Source organism: Mustelus asterias, chromosome 20 (assembly GCF_964213995.1).
Source record: "Mustelus asterias chromosome 20, sMusAst1.hap1.1, whole genome shotgun sequence".
Taxonomy (NCBI): domain Eukaryota; kingdom Metazoa; phylum Chordata; class Chondrichthyes; order Carcharhiniformes; family Triakidae; genus Mustelus; species Mustelus asterias.
Window position 1 is genome coordinate 6,619,168 of NC_135820.1, and position 14,842 is coordinate 6,634,009.

General features: G+C 48.3%; 1 protein-coding gene across 7 annotated transcripts in view; it reads right to left on the reverse strand.

Moving 5' to 3' along the window:
* Positions 1-13,617, reverse strand: part of LOC144508394 (guanylate-binding protein 2-like) — a 49,215-nt gene extending 35,598 nt beyond the window's left edge. For 5 of the 7 annotated variants that reach the window (XR_013500274.1, XM_078236268.1, XM_078236269.1 and 2 more), the window contains exons 1-5: positions 13,495-13,617; positions 10,423-10,641; positions 5,856-5,983; positions 3,302-3,411; positions 1,484-1,653 (exon numbers count right to left, since the gene is read on the reverse strand). Coding sequence is in view for 5 of the 7 variants with exons in the window: in XM_078236268.1 (XP_078092394.1) it covers positions 1,484-1,653; positions 3,302-3,411; positions 5,856-5,983; positions 10,423-10,615 (601 nt within the window). In the remaining 2 variants the exon portion in view is untranslated. Of the gene's footprint in view, positions 1-1,483; positions 1,654-3,301; positions 3,412-5,855; positions 5,984-10,422; positions 10,680-13,494 lie in introns of those variants that run through there. The other 2 variants (XM_078236267.1, XM_078236272.1) reach the window with 2 other exon arrangements.
* Positions 13,618-14,842: the final 1,225 nt, after the last annotated feature.

Consider the following 14,842-nt stretch of genomic DNA (forward strand, 5'->3'; position numbering starts at 1 on the left):
TGGAATTCTCTACACCAGAGGACTGTGACTGTTCAGACACTGAGTACATTCAAGATCGAATTATCTTTGGGCACTAAGGAAATTAAGGGGATCTGGGGTTAGTGAAGGAAGGTGGGGTTGAGGTGGCAGATCAGCCCATAACCTTTTTGGATGATGGAACAGACCATGGTCTCCTCCAGCTCCTGTGTAACAGAATTGAGGGAAGGATGGCCCCTTCGCATTAATATGCAACAGAACTAGGGCCTGAACAGCCTACTCCTGTTCCTGTAGAATAGGCACAAGGGGTTGAATGGCCTCCTCCTGCCCCTGTGTGGCAAGCTTGAGCAACTGAATGGCTTCCTCTGTGTGGCAGGCCTGTGAGGCTGAATGGCCTCCTCCCAAATGCTGCAGCAGGAGTCCACTTGGCCCATTGTGTCTGTGCCAATACTAGCCATCCAGCAGAAAGTATCTAATCCACTTCCATTTCTTTGCGCAGTCTCAACTTCCATTTTGCTTTCTCCCTTTCCAAATCCATTCCCAAATCCCGATTAAATAAGTCTTTGCTCCCACTTCCATTGTGACATCTCACATTCCAATCACCCACTGTGCTAAACTTTGAATTTCACTGCTTGACCTTCTGGTGAACCTAAGTTACCCTTTCACCAAGAAAGAAATGGAATGTATCAAGATTCCGTAGGCAAGGCAGCCTCCCTTGCACACAAATGTCAGTGCTTTAAAACCACCAACTTCCTGCAAGATGCCAGGAATTAGAGATAGTGGATGATGGAAAAGCAAGGCTTGTGGATGAAGAGATGGTGCAAGCTGATTCATTCATTTACACAGCCACTATAGCTCGACACATTTGAGGCTGGAGTAAGTGCAAGAGTCCCATCATTAATGTAAAAGCCCCACTCCACCAACATGACCATGAAATTACAGGCCAACAGAATCAGAGCCGGTACTGCGGGAGTGCCGCACTGTCAGAGGGTCAGTACTGAGGGAGTGCTGCACTGTCAGAGGGTCAGTACTGAGGCAGTGCTGCACTGTCAGAGGGTCAGTACTGAGGGAGTGCTGCACTGTCAGAGGGTCAGTACTGAGGGAGTGCCGCATTGTTGGATAGTCAGCATGGAGGGAGTGCTGTAGTGTTGGTGGAGCCATCTTTTGGGTGCAAGGAAATACCTAAGTGCCCATTTGCCCTCGCAAATAGACATAATCGATCTGCTGAATTCACCTTTGAGGGAGAGCAGGTGGTGTTCACCCTGCTGAACTTGGTCAATAATTATCCTTCAGCTAACATAATCAAAATGGAAGTTCTGGCCATGATCATGCTGTGCATAAATCAAGAGCCACTTTCCCCACACTACAACAGTGACTACGCTTTGAAAGTAAACCATCGGCTGAGAGGCGCTTTGGGTATTCCCGAGGAACCTGAGAGATGCTACATGTGTGTGAGCTCTCACTGTTTGTTACTCGATGCTTATCTCTCAATTGGCGCCGTGTTTACCTTGACCAATGTTCAGAATAGACAGCAGGTAATCGTCTGCAACCAGCCTGAAGCCATCCATCCAAAGATTCAGCTCAGAGTCCCGGACACACCAGAGAAACTCGGGGCATTTCCCCTCCTCTCCGGCATTGGAATGTATCTGAACATAGTTTGTGATCTTGGTGATGAATCTGATGCTGGTTAAGGGAAAGAGGCAAAAGGTGCCCATCCTCACAGGCCCAGTCCACCACCTTAGCAATAAAGTACAACATTCCCAAACCATCAGCACAGTGGAAGATTCGGACATTTTTGTTGCATCAGATTTACAGCATGTCTACCTGTTCACACCCCACATCCTTTGATCCCTTTCACCCCAAGAGCTATATTGAACTGCTTCTTGAAAAATACAATGTTTAGTCCTCAACTGCTTTCTGTAGTAATTAATTCCACAGGTTTATCACTCTCTAGGTGAAGAAATTTCTCCTCATCACAGTCCTAAATGGTTGATCCCATATCCTCAGACTGTGACCCCTGGTTCTGGATTTCCCCACCATCGGGAACATCCTTCCTGCATCTAGCCTGTCGAGACCTGTTAGAATTTTATAGGTTTCTATGAGATTCTCCCCTCATTCTTCTGAACTCCAGTGAATACAATCATAACCAATTCAATTTCTCCTCATACATCAGTCCTGCTGAATCAGTCTGGTAAACCTTCTCTGCACTCCCTCCAGAGGAAGAACATCCTTCGTCAGATGAGGAGACCAAAACTGCACACAATATTCCAGATGTGACCTCAGCGAGGCCCTGTATGATTGCAGCAAGACATCCTTGTTCTTGTACTCAAGTCTTCTTGCTATGAAGACTTACTCCAGTTCTTATGAAGGCCAAATACATTTTATATTGATCACCCAAAAATTGGGAGGAGCAAGGTTGATAATAATTAACCCTGAAAATTCGCACTTCCTGCATTCGGCCTGGGCAGTGTTTAAATTAATACTCACACCCCCAGAAAACAAAATCCGGACCCATATTCACAGCATATTTCAAACAGCTTCGCACTGGACTACTTGTAATAATGTGAAGATTCTTCAGTGAGGGTCCGTAGTCCAGACAGCAGATGCTGAAAGTGGGAGTGGTAATCAGGGTAAAATGTGTACTGAGTCCAAACAAACCAATCAGGCTAAAAAAGCACATCAGATTACACGGAAGCTTCAGTGCAGAAACAGGTCATTCAAATCAAAAGGTCTGTGCCAGTGTTTCAGCCCCACTCAAGTTGAACACAAAATCAGTGCAATTAAATCAAATCTCATCAGTAATATTTTAACTTTGTAAATCTGAGACAGAAGGTTTTTAGACTGTTCTAATATAGGGATCAGGGAAAGGAAACGGAGGGAGAAATGATGAGAAACAGATAGAGACTTACAATGAGGAGATGGATGGATAGAGAAGCACACAGAGAAAGAGAGGCAGAAAGAGAATGGCAGATTTAGAAACAGATTGTGAGATAAACAAAGAGATTGAGAGACACAAATTCAAAGTGAGAGAGAGTGAGACAGGCAGATAAAGGTATAACTGAATACAATTATAGAGAAGGATAGAGATGTCACTCGGTCAGTGAGTGAGAGACCCAGAGAGGGAGAAAGAAAGAGCTTATATTGGGATATAGAAAATTGGGGTTGGTGAGCCACTATTGTGACTGAGTCACAACTTCCTCAGAAAGATCAAAAGCTGTTCCTCTTTAAACCCAAACCACATTCAAACCAAACCATTCCTGAAACTGAACCTTACACAAACCCACACCAAGTCAAACTGGTCCTCAAAGAGGGAAGAAAAGGATACTGCAGTTTGTCCAGGGCCTCTTGGTCGATGCTGCCTTTGCTATTATAGAGGAAGATGTTGCAGAGAATCAGAGCGAGGGCACATATCCTGGTCCCTGTGGTATCACCTCCCTGAAGAAGAGAGAGAGAGAGAGAGAGAGGTTGGGGAAGGCGAGAGATGGGAGATGGGGGAAGGCGAGAGAGGGACATAGGAACATTGAAATATAGGAATTAGAGCTGGACAAGGCCATTCACTCCCTCAATCCTGCTCCACAATTCAATTCAATCATGACTGATCTACCTCAACATCATTTTACTCCACTATCCCCATATCCCTCGATGTCTTTAATATCTAGAAATCTACTGGCCTCTGGTGTTGAACATACTGAACCTCCACAGCCCTCTGAAGTAGAGGATTCCAAAGATTCACCACCCTTAGGGTGAAGAAATTCTTCCACATCTCAGTCGTAAATGGCCTTGCTCTTATTCTGTGCACCCTGGTTATAGACTCCTCTGCCCTGCCAGGGAAAACAGCCTTCCTGCATTGACCCTATCAAGCCCTGTAAGAATGTGGCAAGCTTCAATGCATCACCTCTCATTCTTCTAATCTCCAGACAATATGGGCCCAATCTCCTCAATCCCTCCATCCTAGTGAACCTCCACTGCACTCCCTCTCTGGCAAGTAATAACCTTCCTTAAGTGAGGAGACTAAAGCTGCACACAATAGTCCAGGTGTGGCCTCACCTTAACTTCACATTTAATTCCACAGTATATTCCATCTGCCACTTTGTTCCCCACTCACTGAGTCTGTCCAAACCCTTTTGAAGTTTCTTTGCATCCTCCTCACAACTCACGTTCCCACCGAGTTTCATGTCAAAAGCAAATGTGGAAATATTATATTTGGTCTCCACATCCAAATCATTGGTATAGATTCTGAATAGCTGGCGTCTATGCGCTGATCCTTGTGGTACCTGAGAATAACTTGCTTATCCCTTTGTCCTGCAAAGTTTAATTGCTGCAAATATTTATCCAATTTTCCCCTTTGAAAGTTCCTATTGAATCTGCTTCCACTGTCCTTCTAGGCAATGCCTTCCAGTTCACAACAACTCACTGTGTAAAAATAATACTCTTCATTCCCGCCCTGCGCCTGCCCCGCAACCCCCCCCCGCCCTCCCCTCCCCCCCTCCCCTTCCCCCCCCACCCCCCCCCCACCCACCCCCCCCCCCCCCCCCCTCCACCCCGGCAGTTCTTTTTCCAATTCTCTTCAATCTGTGCCCCCTCTGGCTACCCACCCTCCTGACACTGGAAACACTTTCTCCTCATTCACTCTATCCAATTTTGAACGCCTAGATTAAATCTCTCCCTAAACCTAGACCTTCTCTACTCTGAGGAGAATGGACCCAGTTTCTCCCAGTCTCTCCACGTTCTTGAAACGCCCTCATCCCCGGGAAAATTCTGGGAAATCTCATCTCACCCCCTCCCCACCCGCTCCCCAAGACTTTGACCTCTTTCCTAAAGTGCAGGGCCCACAGTCAGACACAATTTTCCAGCTGAGGCCTAACCGGGGTTTTATAAAGGTTTTGCCTCGTTTCCTTGTTCTTGTAATCTACGCTTCTATTAATAAAGCCTTTTTACCTGCCTTTCCATGATGGCACCAGTGCTGGGTTTAGGCATAAGCTAAACAAGCTGCAGCTTAGGGCCTCACAATCCGCAGGGGCCTCACAAAATTTCAGAAGGTTTACAATGAAGAGAACATTTAAGAGTTGATACCAGAAAACAAAAAGAAAGCACCAACTTGAAGGAAAACTCAAAAAATTACAAAAATTACCAAAATCTATGAGAGAAATCAAGCCAGCCAAATGATAAATATGTAATCAGTAAATGCATTCATTTGAAAACAATTTGTATTTTTCACTTTAAATACCTTGCTATCAAATAATTAAAAGGCATAATTATGTTTTCAATTTTTTTGTGGCGACCCAAGGTCCTGTTTTGGTACGCACCTTTGTGAGGCCTTTTGGTGTAACTTTTTAACAAGGGGCCTCCAAGCTTTATATAGCTTCGGGCCTCACCAAGTCTAAATCTGGCACTGGGTGGCCCAATGGTTAGCACTGCTGTCTCACAGCGCCAGGGACCTGGGTTCAATTCCAGCCTCAGGTCACTGTCTGTGTGGAATTTGCACGTTCTCCCCGAATCTGTGTGGGTTTCCTCCGGGTGCTCCAGTTCCCTCCCACAGTCCAAAGATGTGCGGGTAAGGTTGATAGGCCATGCTAAATTGACTCTAGTGTCAGGGGGATTGGCAGGGTAAATATGTGAGGTTACAGGATTAGGGCCTAGGTGGGATTGTGGTCAGTGCAGACTTGATGGGCCGAATTGCCTCCTTCTATGATTCAGTGCCTAGTGTATGCACACTCCCAGGTCCAGTAATCTCTTAAAGCGTGCACCAATTTGTTCTGACTGATCGCTCTCACTCTTCCAACCAAAGTGTCTCACTTTACAATTCCTGGGGGTTTCTAGGATAATGACGGGCTCATTTCATCCTCAAACTCACTCAATTCCTCCTCCCCCGCCCTCACCTTCTCCTTTGTTTCAAATCCATCGATATCCAGAATAATGAGACACTGGTCATCTCGCCGAGGGTGAGGGAGACACCACATCCACATTCTGCAGCGGGGGGGCTTATTCCCAGGTCCCAGCGGGAATCCTGTGTGAAAGGACAAAGAACAAACATGCATTGCTGAGGTTAATGATGTGGGCTGGGATGCAGAGAATCATAGAATTCTACAGTGCAGAAGGAGGCCATTCGGCCCATCGAATCTGCACCAACCACAATCCCACCCAGGTCCTATCCCCATAACCCCATGCATTTATCCTAGCTAGTCTCCCTGACGCTAAGGGGAAATTTTGCATGGCCAATCCGCCTAACCCACACATCTTTAGACTGTGGGAGGAAACCGGAGCACCGAGATGAAACCCATGCAGACACGAGGAAAGTGTTGGACTCCACACAGACAGCGACCCAAGCCAGGAATTGAACCCGGACCCCTGGTGCTGTGAGGCAGCAATGCTAACTGTGCCACCATGCTGCCCCATGAGCAAGCATGGGCAAGGCTTGTGGACCAACCTGGAATGGAGGAAATGTGAGTTTTAATTTGACTACGGTGATGAAAACATTTGAGGAAAAATAGAGAGAAAATAATGTCTCTAATGCAGGAGGGAGCAATGTCTGGAACACGAGGGCATAACTTTACAGTTAAATCAGGCCATTTAGGAATGATGTCAATCATAAACTCTCCCAGTAATAATACTTTCTCTCTATCCTATGGTGACACAGACTGATGTTAGGGAAATAAAGGTAGTTTTAAGGGATTTATATTTGTATTGGTACACGTTTGAAATAAGGTATAGTTTTAAGTGGGTTTAACTTAATTTTTTTGTGTCTGGAACCTATAGTTAGATTTATGTTAGAGAAAGGTGTTTGAATGTGTGTGTGTAGGGAGGTTAAGTTCCAGCAGTGTTTCTATTGTGCTTAGAGAAGGCTATGGCAGGAAGAATAAATAGTAGAAGTAAGTTGCCGCTTAGCAACTGGAGGCCATTTTCCAGAGGTAGGGGTTTTCCTTTGTTCTTAGTTTTAACTGGAAGCCAGAGGAGTTGGAATCATGACCTCAGGAGTGAGCATTGCTGAATCCTGCCAGAAGAAAGACTCGATGGAATAGAAGTTGCAAAGAGGCGACTTCCGAAAGTACAAGTTACAGTCCAGATAACCATGGAATTGTGATAGAAGGAACATTTCAGACACTTGGAATTAAGAGGACAGAGACCAAGGTGTGGTTCAGAAAAATTCAAGAAAGAGTAAACAAAATGTCCTGGGTTAAAGAGACAACCTCAGCAGTTAGATTTGAAGTGGACTTCAGAGATAGATGAAATTTTTGATGTCATTTTAATGCAGTCTGGGAATTGAGAATTAAAGAAGTTTACACAGCTATCAAGACATAGAAATCCTAAGAGGGGTTGGTGTAAAATCCTGGACTGGATTCATTGTTAAAAATGGAGTGAAAGCTTTGTTTGAAAGTGTCATTTGGAAAAACAGGACTGGATTTCAGAATGCAAACTGCCAAGGGAAAGCATTGTTATGACATAAGATTTTAAAGTGCATTTTTGGGAATGGAGTTTGGAAACTCTCCTGTGACAATTATCTGGGGAGGATTCTGTGAAAAATCCACATTCACCTGGGTTCAGAGAGGAGTGTTCTTACCACCATCATACTGAGTGTTTAAAAGGGACTTTGTGTGTTAATGAGACCAGTTTACAATGGACATTATAGTTCATGTTAATCTTAAAATCTGTGTGTATTTGTTAAACTGCGAGGGGAGTAAAGGAATATTGTATCATAATCCAAGTTTTTCATGTTTCAGGAAGGTTCTTGTTCTTGCTGTTCAAACTAAGTTGCAGTTCTGTGACTCTGTTCCTCCACATTTTATTAAAAAAAGTAAATGTCATGGTCTTTAAACCAGGTTCCAATCTGGGATCTTCCCATCCATTATATCATCAACTAGGATCGTAACACCACGTCCATGGGACGTCACAAAGTGCTTGGTAGCCATTCAAATATAGTAACTGTACAAAAACATAGTGGCTGGGCAATTCACAGCAGGATCCCACAAACCGCAATTGCAATCACCAGCCAGTGAATCTGGTTAGATTTTGGCTGAAGGATCAATAGTGCCCTGAACCCCAGGTAGCACGACCCCTTTCCCCCATTTCTCTCAGCACCTCCATGGTACACTCGGTGGGGTCGCTGCCTTTGACCCAGAGGTTTTGGGTGTTCATTCCTCACTCCAGGAATTGATGGTCATGGAAGGTGTGTTCATTATCGACCTGCAAATGCTTGTGGTACATCTACGCAGCACGATAAGAGCAGAAGATGCCTGGTCAGTCATGCTCGATGCAGAGTGGCACTGGAGACTGTTACAGAGATATGGAGGGCTATAGGGGCTGGAGGAGGTTACAGAGATAGGGAGGGTTATAGAGGCTGAAGGAGGTTACAGAGATATGGAGGGTTGTAGGGGCTAGAGGAGGTACAGAGATAAGGAGGGTCATAGGGGCTGGAGGAGGTACAGAGATAGGGAGGGTTGTAGGGCCTGGAGGAGGTTACAGAGATATGGAGCGTTGTAGGGGCTGGAGGAGGTTACAGAGATAGGGAGGGGTGTTAAGGGCTGGAGGAGTTACAGAGATAGGGAGGGGTGTAGGGACTGGAGGAGATTACAGAGATAGAGGGAGGGCTGTAGCGGCTGAAGGAGGTTACAGAGATAGGGACAGGTGTAGGGGCTGGAGGAGGTTACAGAGATAGAGGATTGTAGGGACTGCGGTAGGTTACAGAGATGTGGAGGATTGTAGAGGCTAGAGGAGGTTATAGAGATAGGGAGGATTGTAGGGGCTGCGGTAGGTTACAGAGATATGGAGGGTTGTAGGAGCTGGAGGCTGTTACAGAGATAGGGAGGGTTGTAGAGGCTGGAGGAGGTTACAGAGATAGAGGGAGGGTTGTAGGGGCTGGATGCTGTTACAGAGATAGGGAGGGTTATAGGGGCTGGAGGAGGTTACAGCAATAGGGAGAGCTGTAGGAATTATAGAATCATAGAATCCCTGCATTGCAGAAGGTGGCCATTTGGCCCATCGAGTCTGCACAGTCCTCAATCCCACCCAGGCCCTATTCGCATAACCCCAGATATTTACCTGCTAATCCCCTAACACTAGGGTCAATTTAGCATGGCCAATTAACCTAACACGCTTATTTTTGGACTGTGGGAGGAAACCGGAGCACCCCGGGGGAGGAGGTTACAGAGTTAGGGAGGGTTGTAGGGCATGGAAGAGGTTACCGAGATGAGGTGGGGGGAGGAGGGGGGTTGTAGGGCTTTGAGGAGGTTACAGGGAAAGAGGGAGTTGTAGGGGCTGGAAGAGGTTACATAGATAGTGAGGGTTATAGGGGCTGGAGGTGATTAGAGAGATAGGGAGATTTGTAGGAGTTGGAGGAGATTGCAGAGTTAGGGAGGGTTTTTGATTTGATTTGATCTATTATTGTCGCATGTATTTGCATACAGTGAAAAGTATTGTTTCTTGCACGCTATACAGACAAAACATATCGTTCATAGAGAAGGAAATGAGAGAGTGCAGAATGTAGTGTTACAGTCATAGCTGGGCTGTAGAGGAAGATCAACTTAATGCAAGGTAAGTCCATTGAAAAGTCTGACAGCAGCAGGGAAGAAGCTGTTCTTGAGTCGGGTAGTATGTGACCTCAGACTTTTGCATCTTTTTCCCGAAGAAAGAAGGTGGAAGAGAGAATGTCCGGGGTGCGTGGGGTCCTTAATTATGCCGGCTACTTTGCCGAGGCACCGGGAAGTGTGACAGAGTCAATGGACGGGAGGCTGGTTTGCTTGATGGATCGGGCTACATTCAGGACCTTTTGCAGTTCCTTACGATCTTGGGCAGAGCAGGAGCCATACCAAGCTGTGATACAACCAGAAAGAATGCTTTCTACGGTGCATCTGTAAAAGTTGGTGAGAGTCGTAGCTGACATGCTAAATTTCCTTAGCCTCCTGAGAAAGTAGGGGCGTTGGTGGGCTTTCTTAACTAGAGTGTTGGCATGGGGGGACCAGGACAGGTTGCTGGTTGTAGGGGCTGGTGGAGGCTGTAGAGATAGGAAAGGCTATAAGGGCTGGAGAAGGTTACAGAGATAGGGAGGGTTGTAGGGGCTGGAGGAGGTTATACAGATAGGGAGGCTTGTACAGGCTGGAGTTGGCTAAAGAGCTAGGGAGGTGTGGAGGGGATGGAGGAGCTTGAAGAGATAGGGAGGCTTGTAGGGGCTGGAGGAGGTTACAGAAATAGGGTGGGTGGTAGGGGCTGGAGTTACCTAAAGAGATAGGGAGGGGTGTAGGGGATGGAGGAGGTTGCAGAGATAGGGAGGGTTGTCGGGACTGGAGGAGGTTACAAAGATAAGGAGAGTTGTAAGGGCTGAAGGAGGTTACAGAGATGAGGTTCTGGGGATGGACAGATGGAGTGTCATGAAGCCATAGAGTCGTTCGAGCACAGGAAGGTAAATATTAAAATCGAGGTGTTGCCAGACCGAGAGCCAACATCAGAACTTACCTTTCCTCTGATTGGCCAGTCTGTTCATGAGGTAGGACTTGCCAGTGTTTGGAGGCCCTACTATCGCCACCACCAGGACAGACTGAGTAATAGAAGGGAGGAACTTCATGGCCTCTGGATTCAGCCTGATGGATCCTGAGGGAGAGATCTCCAGCAGGTACATGGGTTGCTTCATGTAACCATCAGACTCCATTCTAAACAGTTCTCAGATACCTGAAACTGAAACACAAGATCGGAAGAACACAATATATCAGGAGCTGGAGTCAGGCATTTGTCCTGTCGGACCTGCTCCACCATTCAAAAAGATTGTGGCCTTAACTTCATTTTCCTCTCTATTTCCCCCTCCCACAACCCTCCACTCCCTTGTCGATCAAAAATCTGTTCAACTCAGTCTTGAATGCCCCAATCACATTGCCATGAAATCATGTAACCAGTGCATAAAGCAATCATTCAATTACTTAAATATATAACAGATCCCGATTCTAGATTGTCCCACAAGAGGAACCATCTTCTCAGCATTAAGAGTTGGTCGAGAATAATTTGATGCTTAGGGAGTTAATGGTTGGCTTTACCACTTTCACTGGGGCAAGGGCAGCACAGTGGCACAATGGTTAGCCTCACAGCGCCAGGGGCCCAGGTTCAATTCCAGCCTCGGGTCACTGTCTGTATGGAGTTTGCACATTCTCCCTGTGTCTGCATGGCTTTCCTCCGGGGGCTCTGGTTTCCTCCCACAGTCCAAAGATGTGCGGGTTAGGTTGACTGGCCATGCTAAATTGAGCCGAGGGGGATTAGCCGGGTAAATGTGGGGTTATGGGAATAGGGCCTGGATGGGATTGTGATTGGTGCAGACTCGATGGGCCGAATGGCTTCCTGCTGTACTGAAGGGATTTTATGATTTCAATAGAACTGCAACTCAAGCAAGCAAACCCAACTTGTCAACCCAGATCCCAATCTGTGATTAATTCCCGCCAACCCCCAGTCCTTGAGTATCCCATCTGCAGTGAATCCATCAACCCAAGGAATGAGCAGAGAAACTAGAAGCAGAAGTAGGCCATTCGGCCCTTCGAACCTTGCTCCACCATTCATCTTGAGCATGGCTGATCATCGAACTCAATATCCTGAACCCTCCTTTCCCCCCATATCCCTTGATCCCTTTAGTCCAAAGAGCTATATCTAATTTCCTCTTGAAATCACACGACGTTTTGGCCTTAATTATGTCCTGTGATAGTGACAGCAGTGTTGACATTGATTCTACAGCCCTCATTTCACAGGATTTATCGTGGATGAACAGGCCATTGGTCCAACTAGTTCATCCCAATGTCAAAGCCCAACACTATCAAATGAAATTTCGGAGCGCTGCTCCTTCATCAGGTGAGTGAGCCACTCTGAAAGCCGTGATTCCAAATAAACCTGTTGGACTTTAACCCGGTGTTGTGAGACTTCTCACTGTGCCCACCCCAGTCCAACGCCAGCAACTCCACATCATCAAACTAAATGAGAGACCTAGTATGTGGGGCTGGATGGTCTCCACCTGTTCCTGTGGAATGAAACTGTGCCACTCAATCGGAGGAACACTACTGAGGGAGTGCTGCACTGTCAGAGGGTCAGTATTGAGGGACGGCTGCACTCTCTGAGGGTCAGTACTGAGGGAGTGCTGCACTGTCAGAGGGTCAGTACGGAGGGAGCGCTGCATGTCAAAGGGTCAGTACTGAGGGAGTGCTGCACTGTCAGAGGGTCAGTACTGAGGGAGTGCCGCATTGTCAGAGGGTCAGTACTGAGGGAGCGCTGCACTGTCAGAGGGTCAGTACTGAGGGAGCGCTGCACTGTCTGAGGGTCAGTACTGAGGGAGTGCTGCACTGTCAGAGGGTCAGTACTGAGGGAGTGCTGCACTGTCAGAGGGTCAGTACGGAGGGAGCGCTGCATGTCAAAGGGTCAGTACTGAGGGAGTGCTGCACTGTCAGAGGGTCAGTACTGAGGGAGTGCCGCATTGTCAGAGGGTCAGTACTGAGGGAGCGCTGCACTGTCAGAGGGTCAGTACTGAGGGAGCGCTGCACTGTCAGAGGGTCAGCACTGAGGGAGTGCTGCCCTGTCAGAGGGTCAGTACTGAGGGACTGCTGCACTCTGTGAGAGTCAGTACTGAGGGAGTGCTGCACTGTCAGAGGGTCAGTACTGAGGGAGTGCTGCACTGTCAGAGAGTCAGTACTGAGGGAGCGCTGCACTGTCAGAGGGTCAGCACTGAGGGAGCGCTGCACTGTCAGAGGGTCAGCACTGAGGGAGCGCTGCGCTGTCAGAGGGTCAGTACTGAGGGAGTGCTGCACTGTCAGAGGGTCAGTACTGAGGGACTGCTGCACTCTGTGAGAGTCAGTACTGAGGGAGTGCTGCACTGTCAGAGGGTCAGTACTGAGAGAGCGCTGCACTGTCAGAGGGTCAGTACGGAGGGAGTGCTGCACTGTCAGAGGGTCAGTACTGAGGGAGTGCTGCACTGTCAGAGGGTCAGTACTGAGGGAGTGCTGTACTGTCAGAGGGTCTGTACGGAGGGAGTGCTGCACTGTCAGAGGGTCAGTACGGAGGGAGTGCTGCACTGTCAGAGGGTCAGTACTGAGGGAGTGCTGCACTGTCAGAGGGTCAGTACTGAGGGAGTGCTGCACTGTCAGAGGGTCAGTACTGAGGGAGTGCTGCACTGTCAGAGGGTCAGTACTGAGGGAGTGCTGCACTGTCAGAGGGAGAGGATGAATAGGGAAGGAGAGGAGGAGTGGGACATTGGGTGAAAGGAAGAATTCTATGATGGGAGTCTGGCTCCATAGAATTCACCTCCTATTATCCTGGCGAATAGTGTCAGTGATCTCTGTCGTGAACTCTGGAAACAAGGCGAGGAAGTTCTCGAGCCAGGAAAGGAAGGTTAGCACACAGAGAGGGGGCGGGGAGGGGAAGCTGTGCAGAGCGGATGACTGGCGTGGTTTCGAGGAAGGCAACACTTTCAGTGTGAACTGAAACACACTGAGTCTGCACCGCTCCTAAACCGGCCTGAGCAGACTGCCAGTCCCGATTCAGTGGAGACCCAGCTGATCTTACCAGTCTCAGCAGATTCTGGGATGACAGCTGTCCACCTCTTCACTGGTCCCGTTGAGATGAGAGAGCCTCCTGTCAACTGACCTTCCCTTGCAACCTCTTTCCGGGAAAAAAACACACTGCTGTGAAACTGAAATCGAAACTGAGCAGTGTTATTAATGGAACTGTGATCAGATTAACTGACGGGGTGCGGCTCACACAGGTTCCCTGAGGCGTCTCTGAGCTCAGAACACTGCAAATTTCAACCGCACCTTTCTGAGTGTTTGACTCATGTTTGCATTCCAGCATCCCCCGCATCGCACACACACCGTCCCCACCTAAACACACACACACCACACACACCGTCCCCACCTAAACACACACACCGTCCCCACCTAAACACACACACACACCACACACACACCGTCCCCACCTAAACACACACACCGTCCCCACCTAAACACACACACCCCACACACACACACCGTCCCCACCTAAACACACACACCCCACACACACACACACACACCGTCCCCACCTAAACACACACACCCCACACACACACACACCGTCCCCACCTAAACACACACACCCCACACACACACACACACCCCACACACACACACACCGTCCCCACCTAAACACACACACCCCACACACACACACCGTCCCCACCTAAACACACACACCGTCCCCACCTAAACACACACACACACCACACACACACCGTCCCCACCTAAACACACACACACACCACACACACACCGTCCCCACCTAAACACACACACCGTCCCCACCTAAACACACACACACACCACACACACACCGTCCCCACCTAAACACACACACACACCGTCCCCACCTAAACACACACACCCCACACACACACACCGTCCCCACCTAAACACACACACCCCACACACACACACCGTCCCCACCTAAACACACACACCCCACACACACACACCGTCCCCACCTAAACACACACACACACACCCCACACACACCGTCCCCACCTAAACACACACACCCCACACACACACACCGTCCCCACCTAAACACACACACACACCACACACACACCGTCCCCACCTAAACACACACACACACCCCACACACACCGTCCCCACCTAAACACACACACCCCACACACACACCCCGTCCCCACCTAAACACACACACACACCCCACACACACCGTCCCCACCTAAACACACACACCCCACACACACACACCGTCCCCACCTAAACACACACACACACCACACACACACCGTCCCCACCTAAACACACACACACACCACACACACACCGTCCCCACCTAAACACACACACACACCACACACACACCGTCCCCACCTAAACACACACAC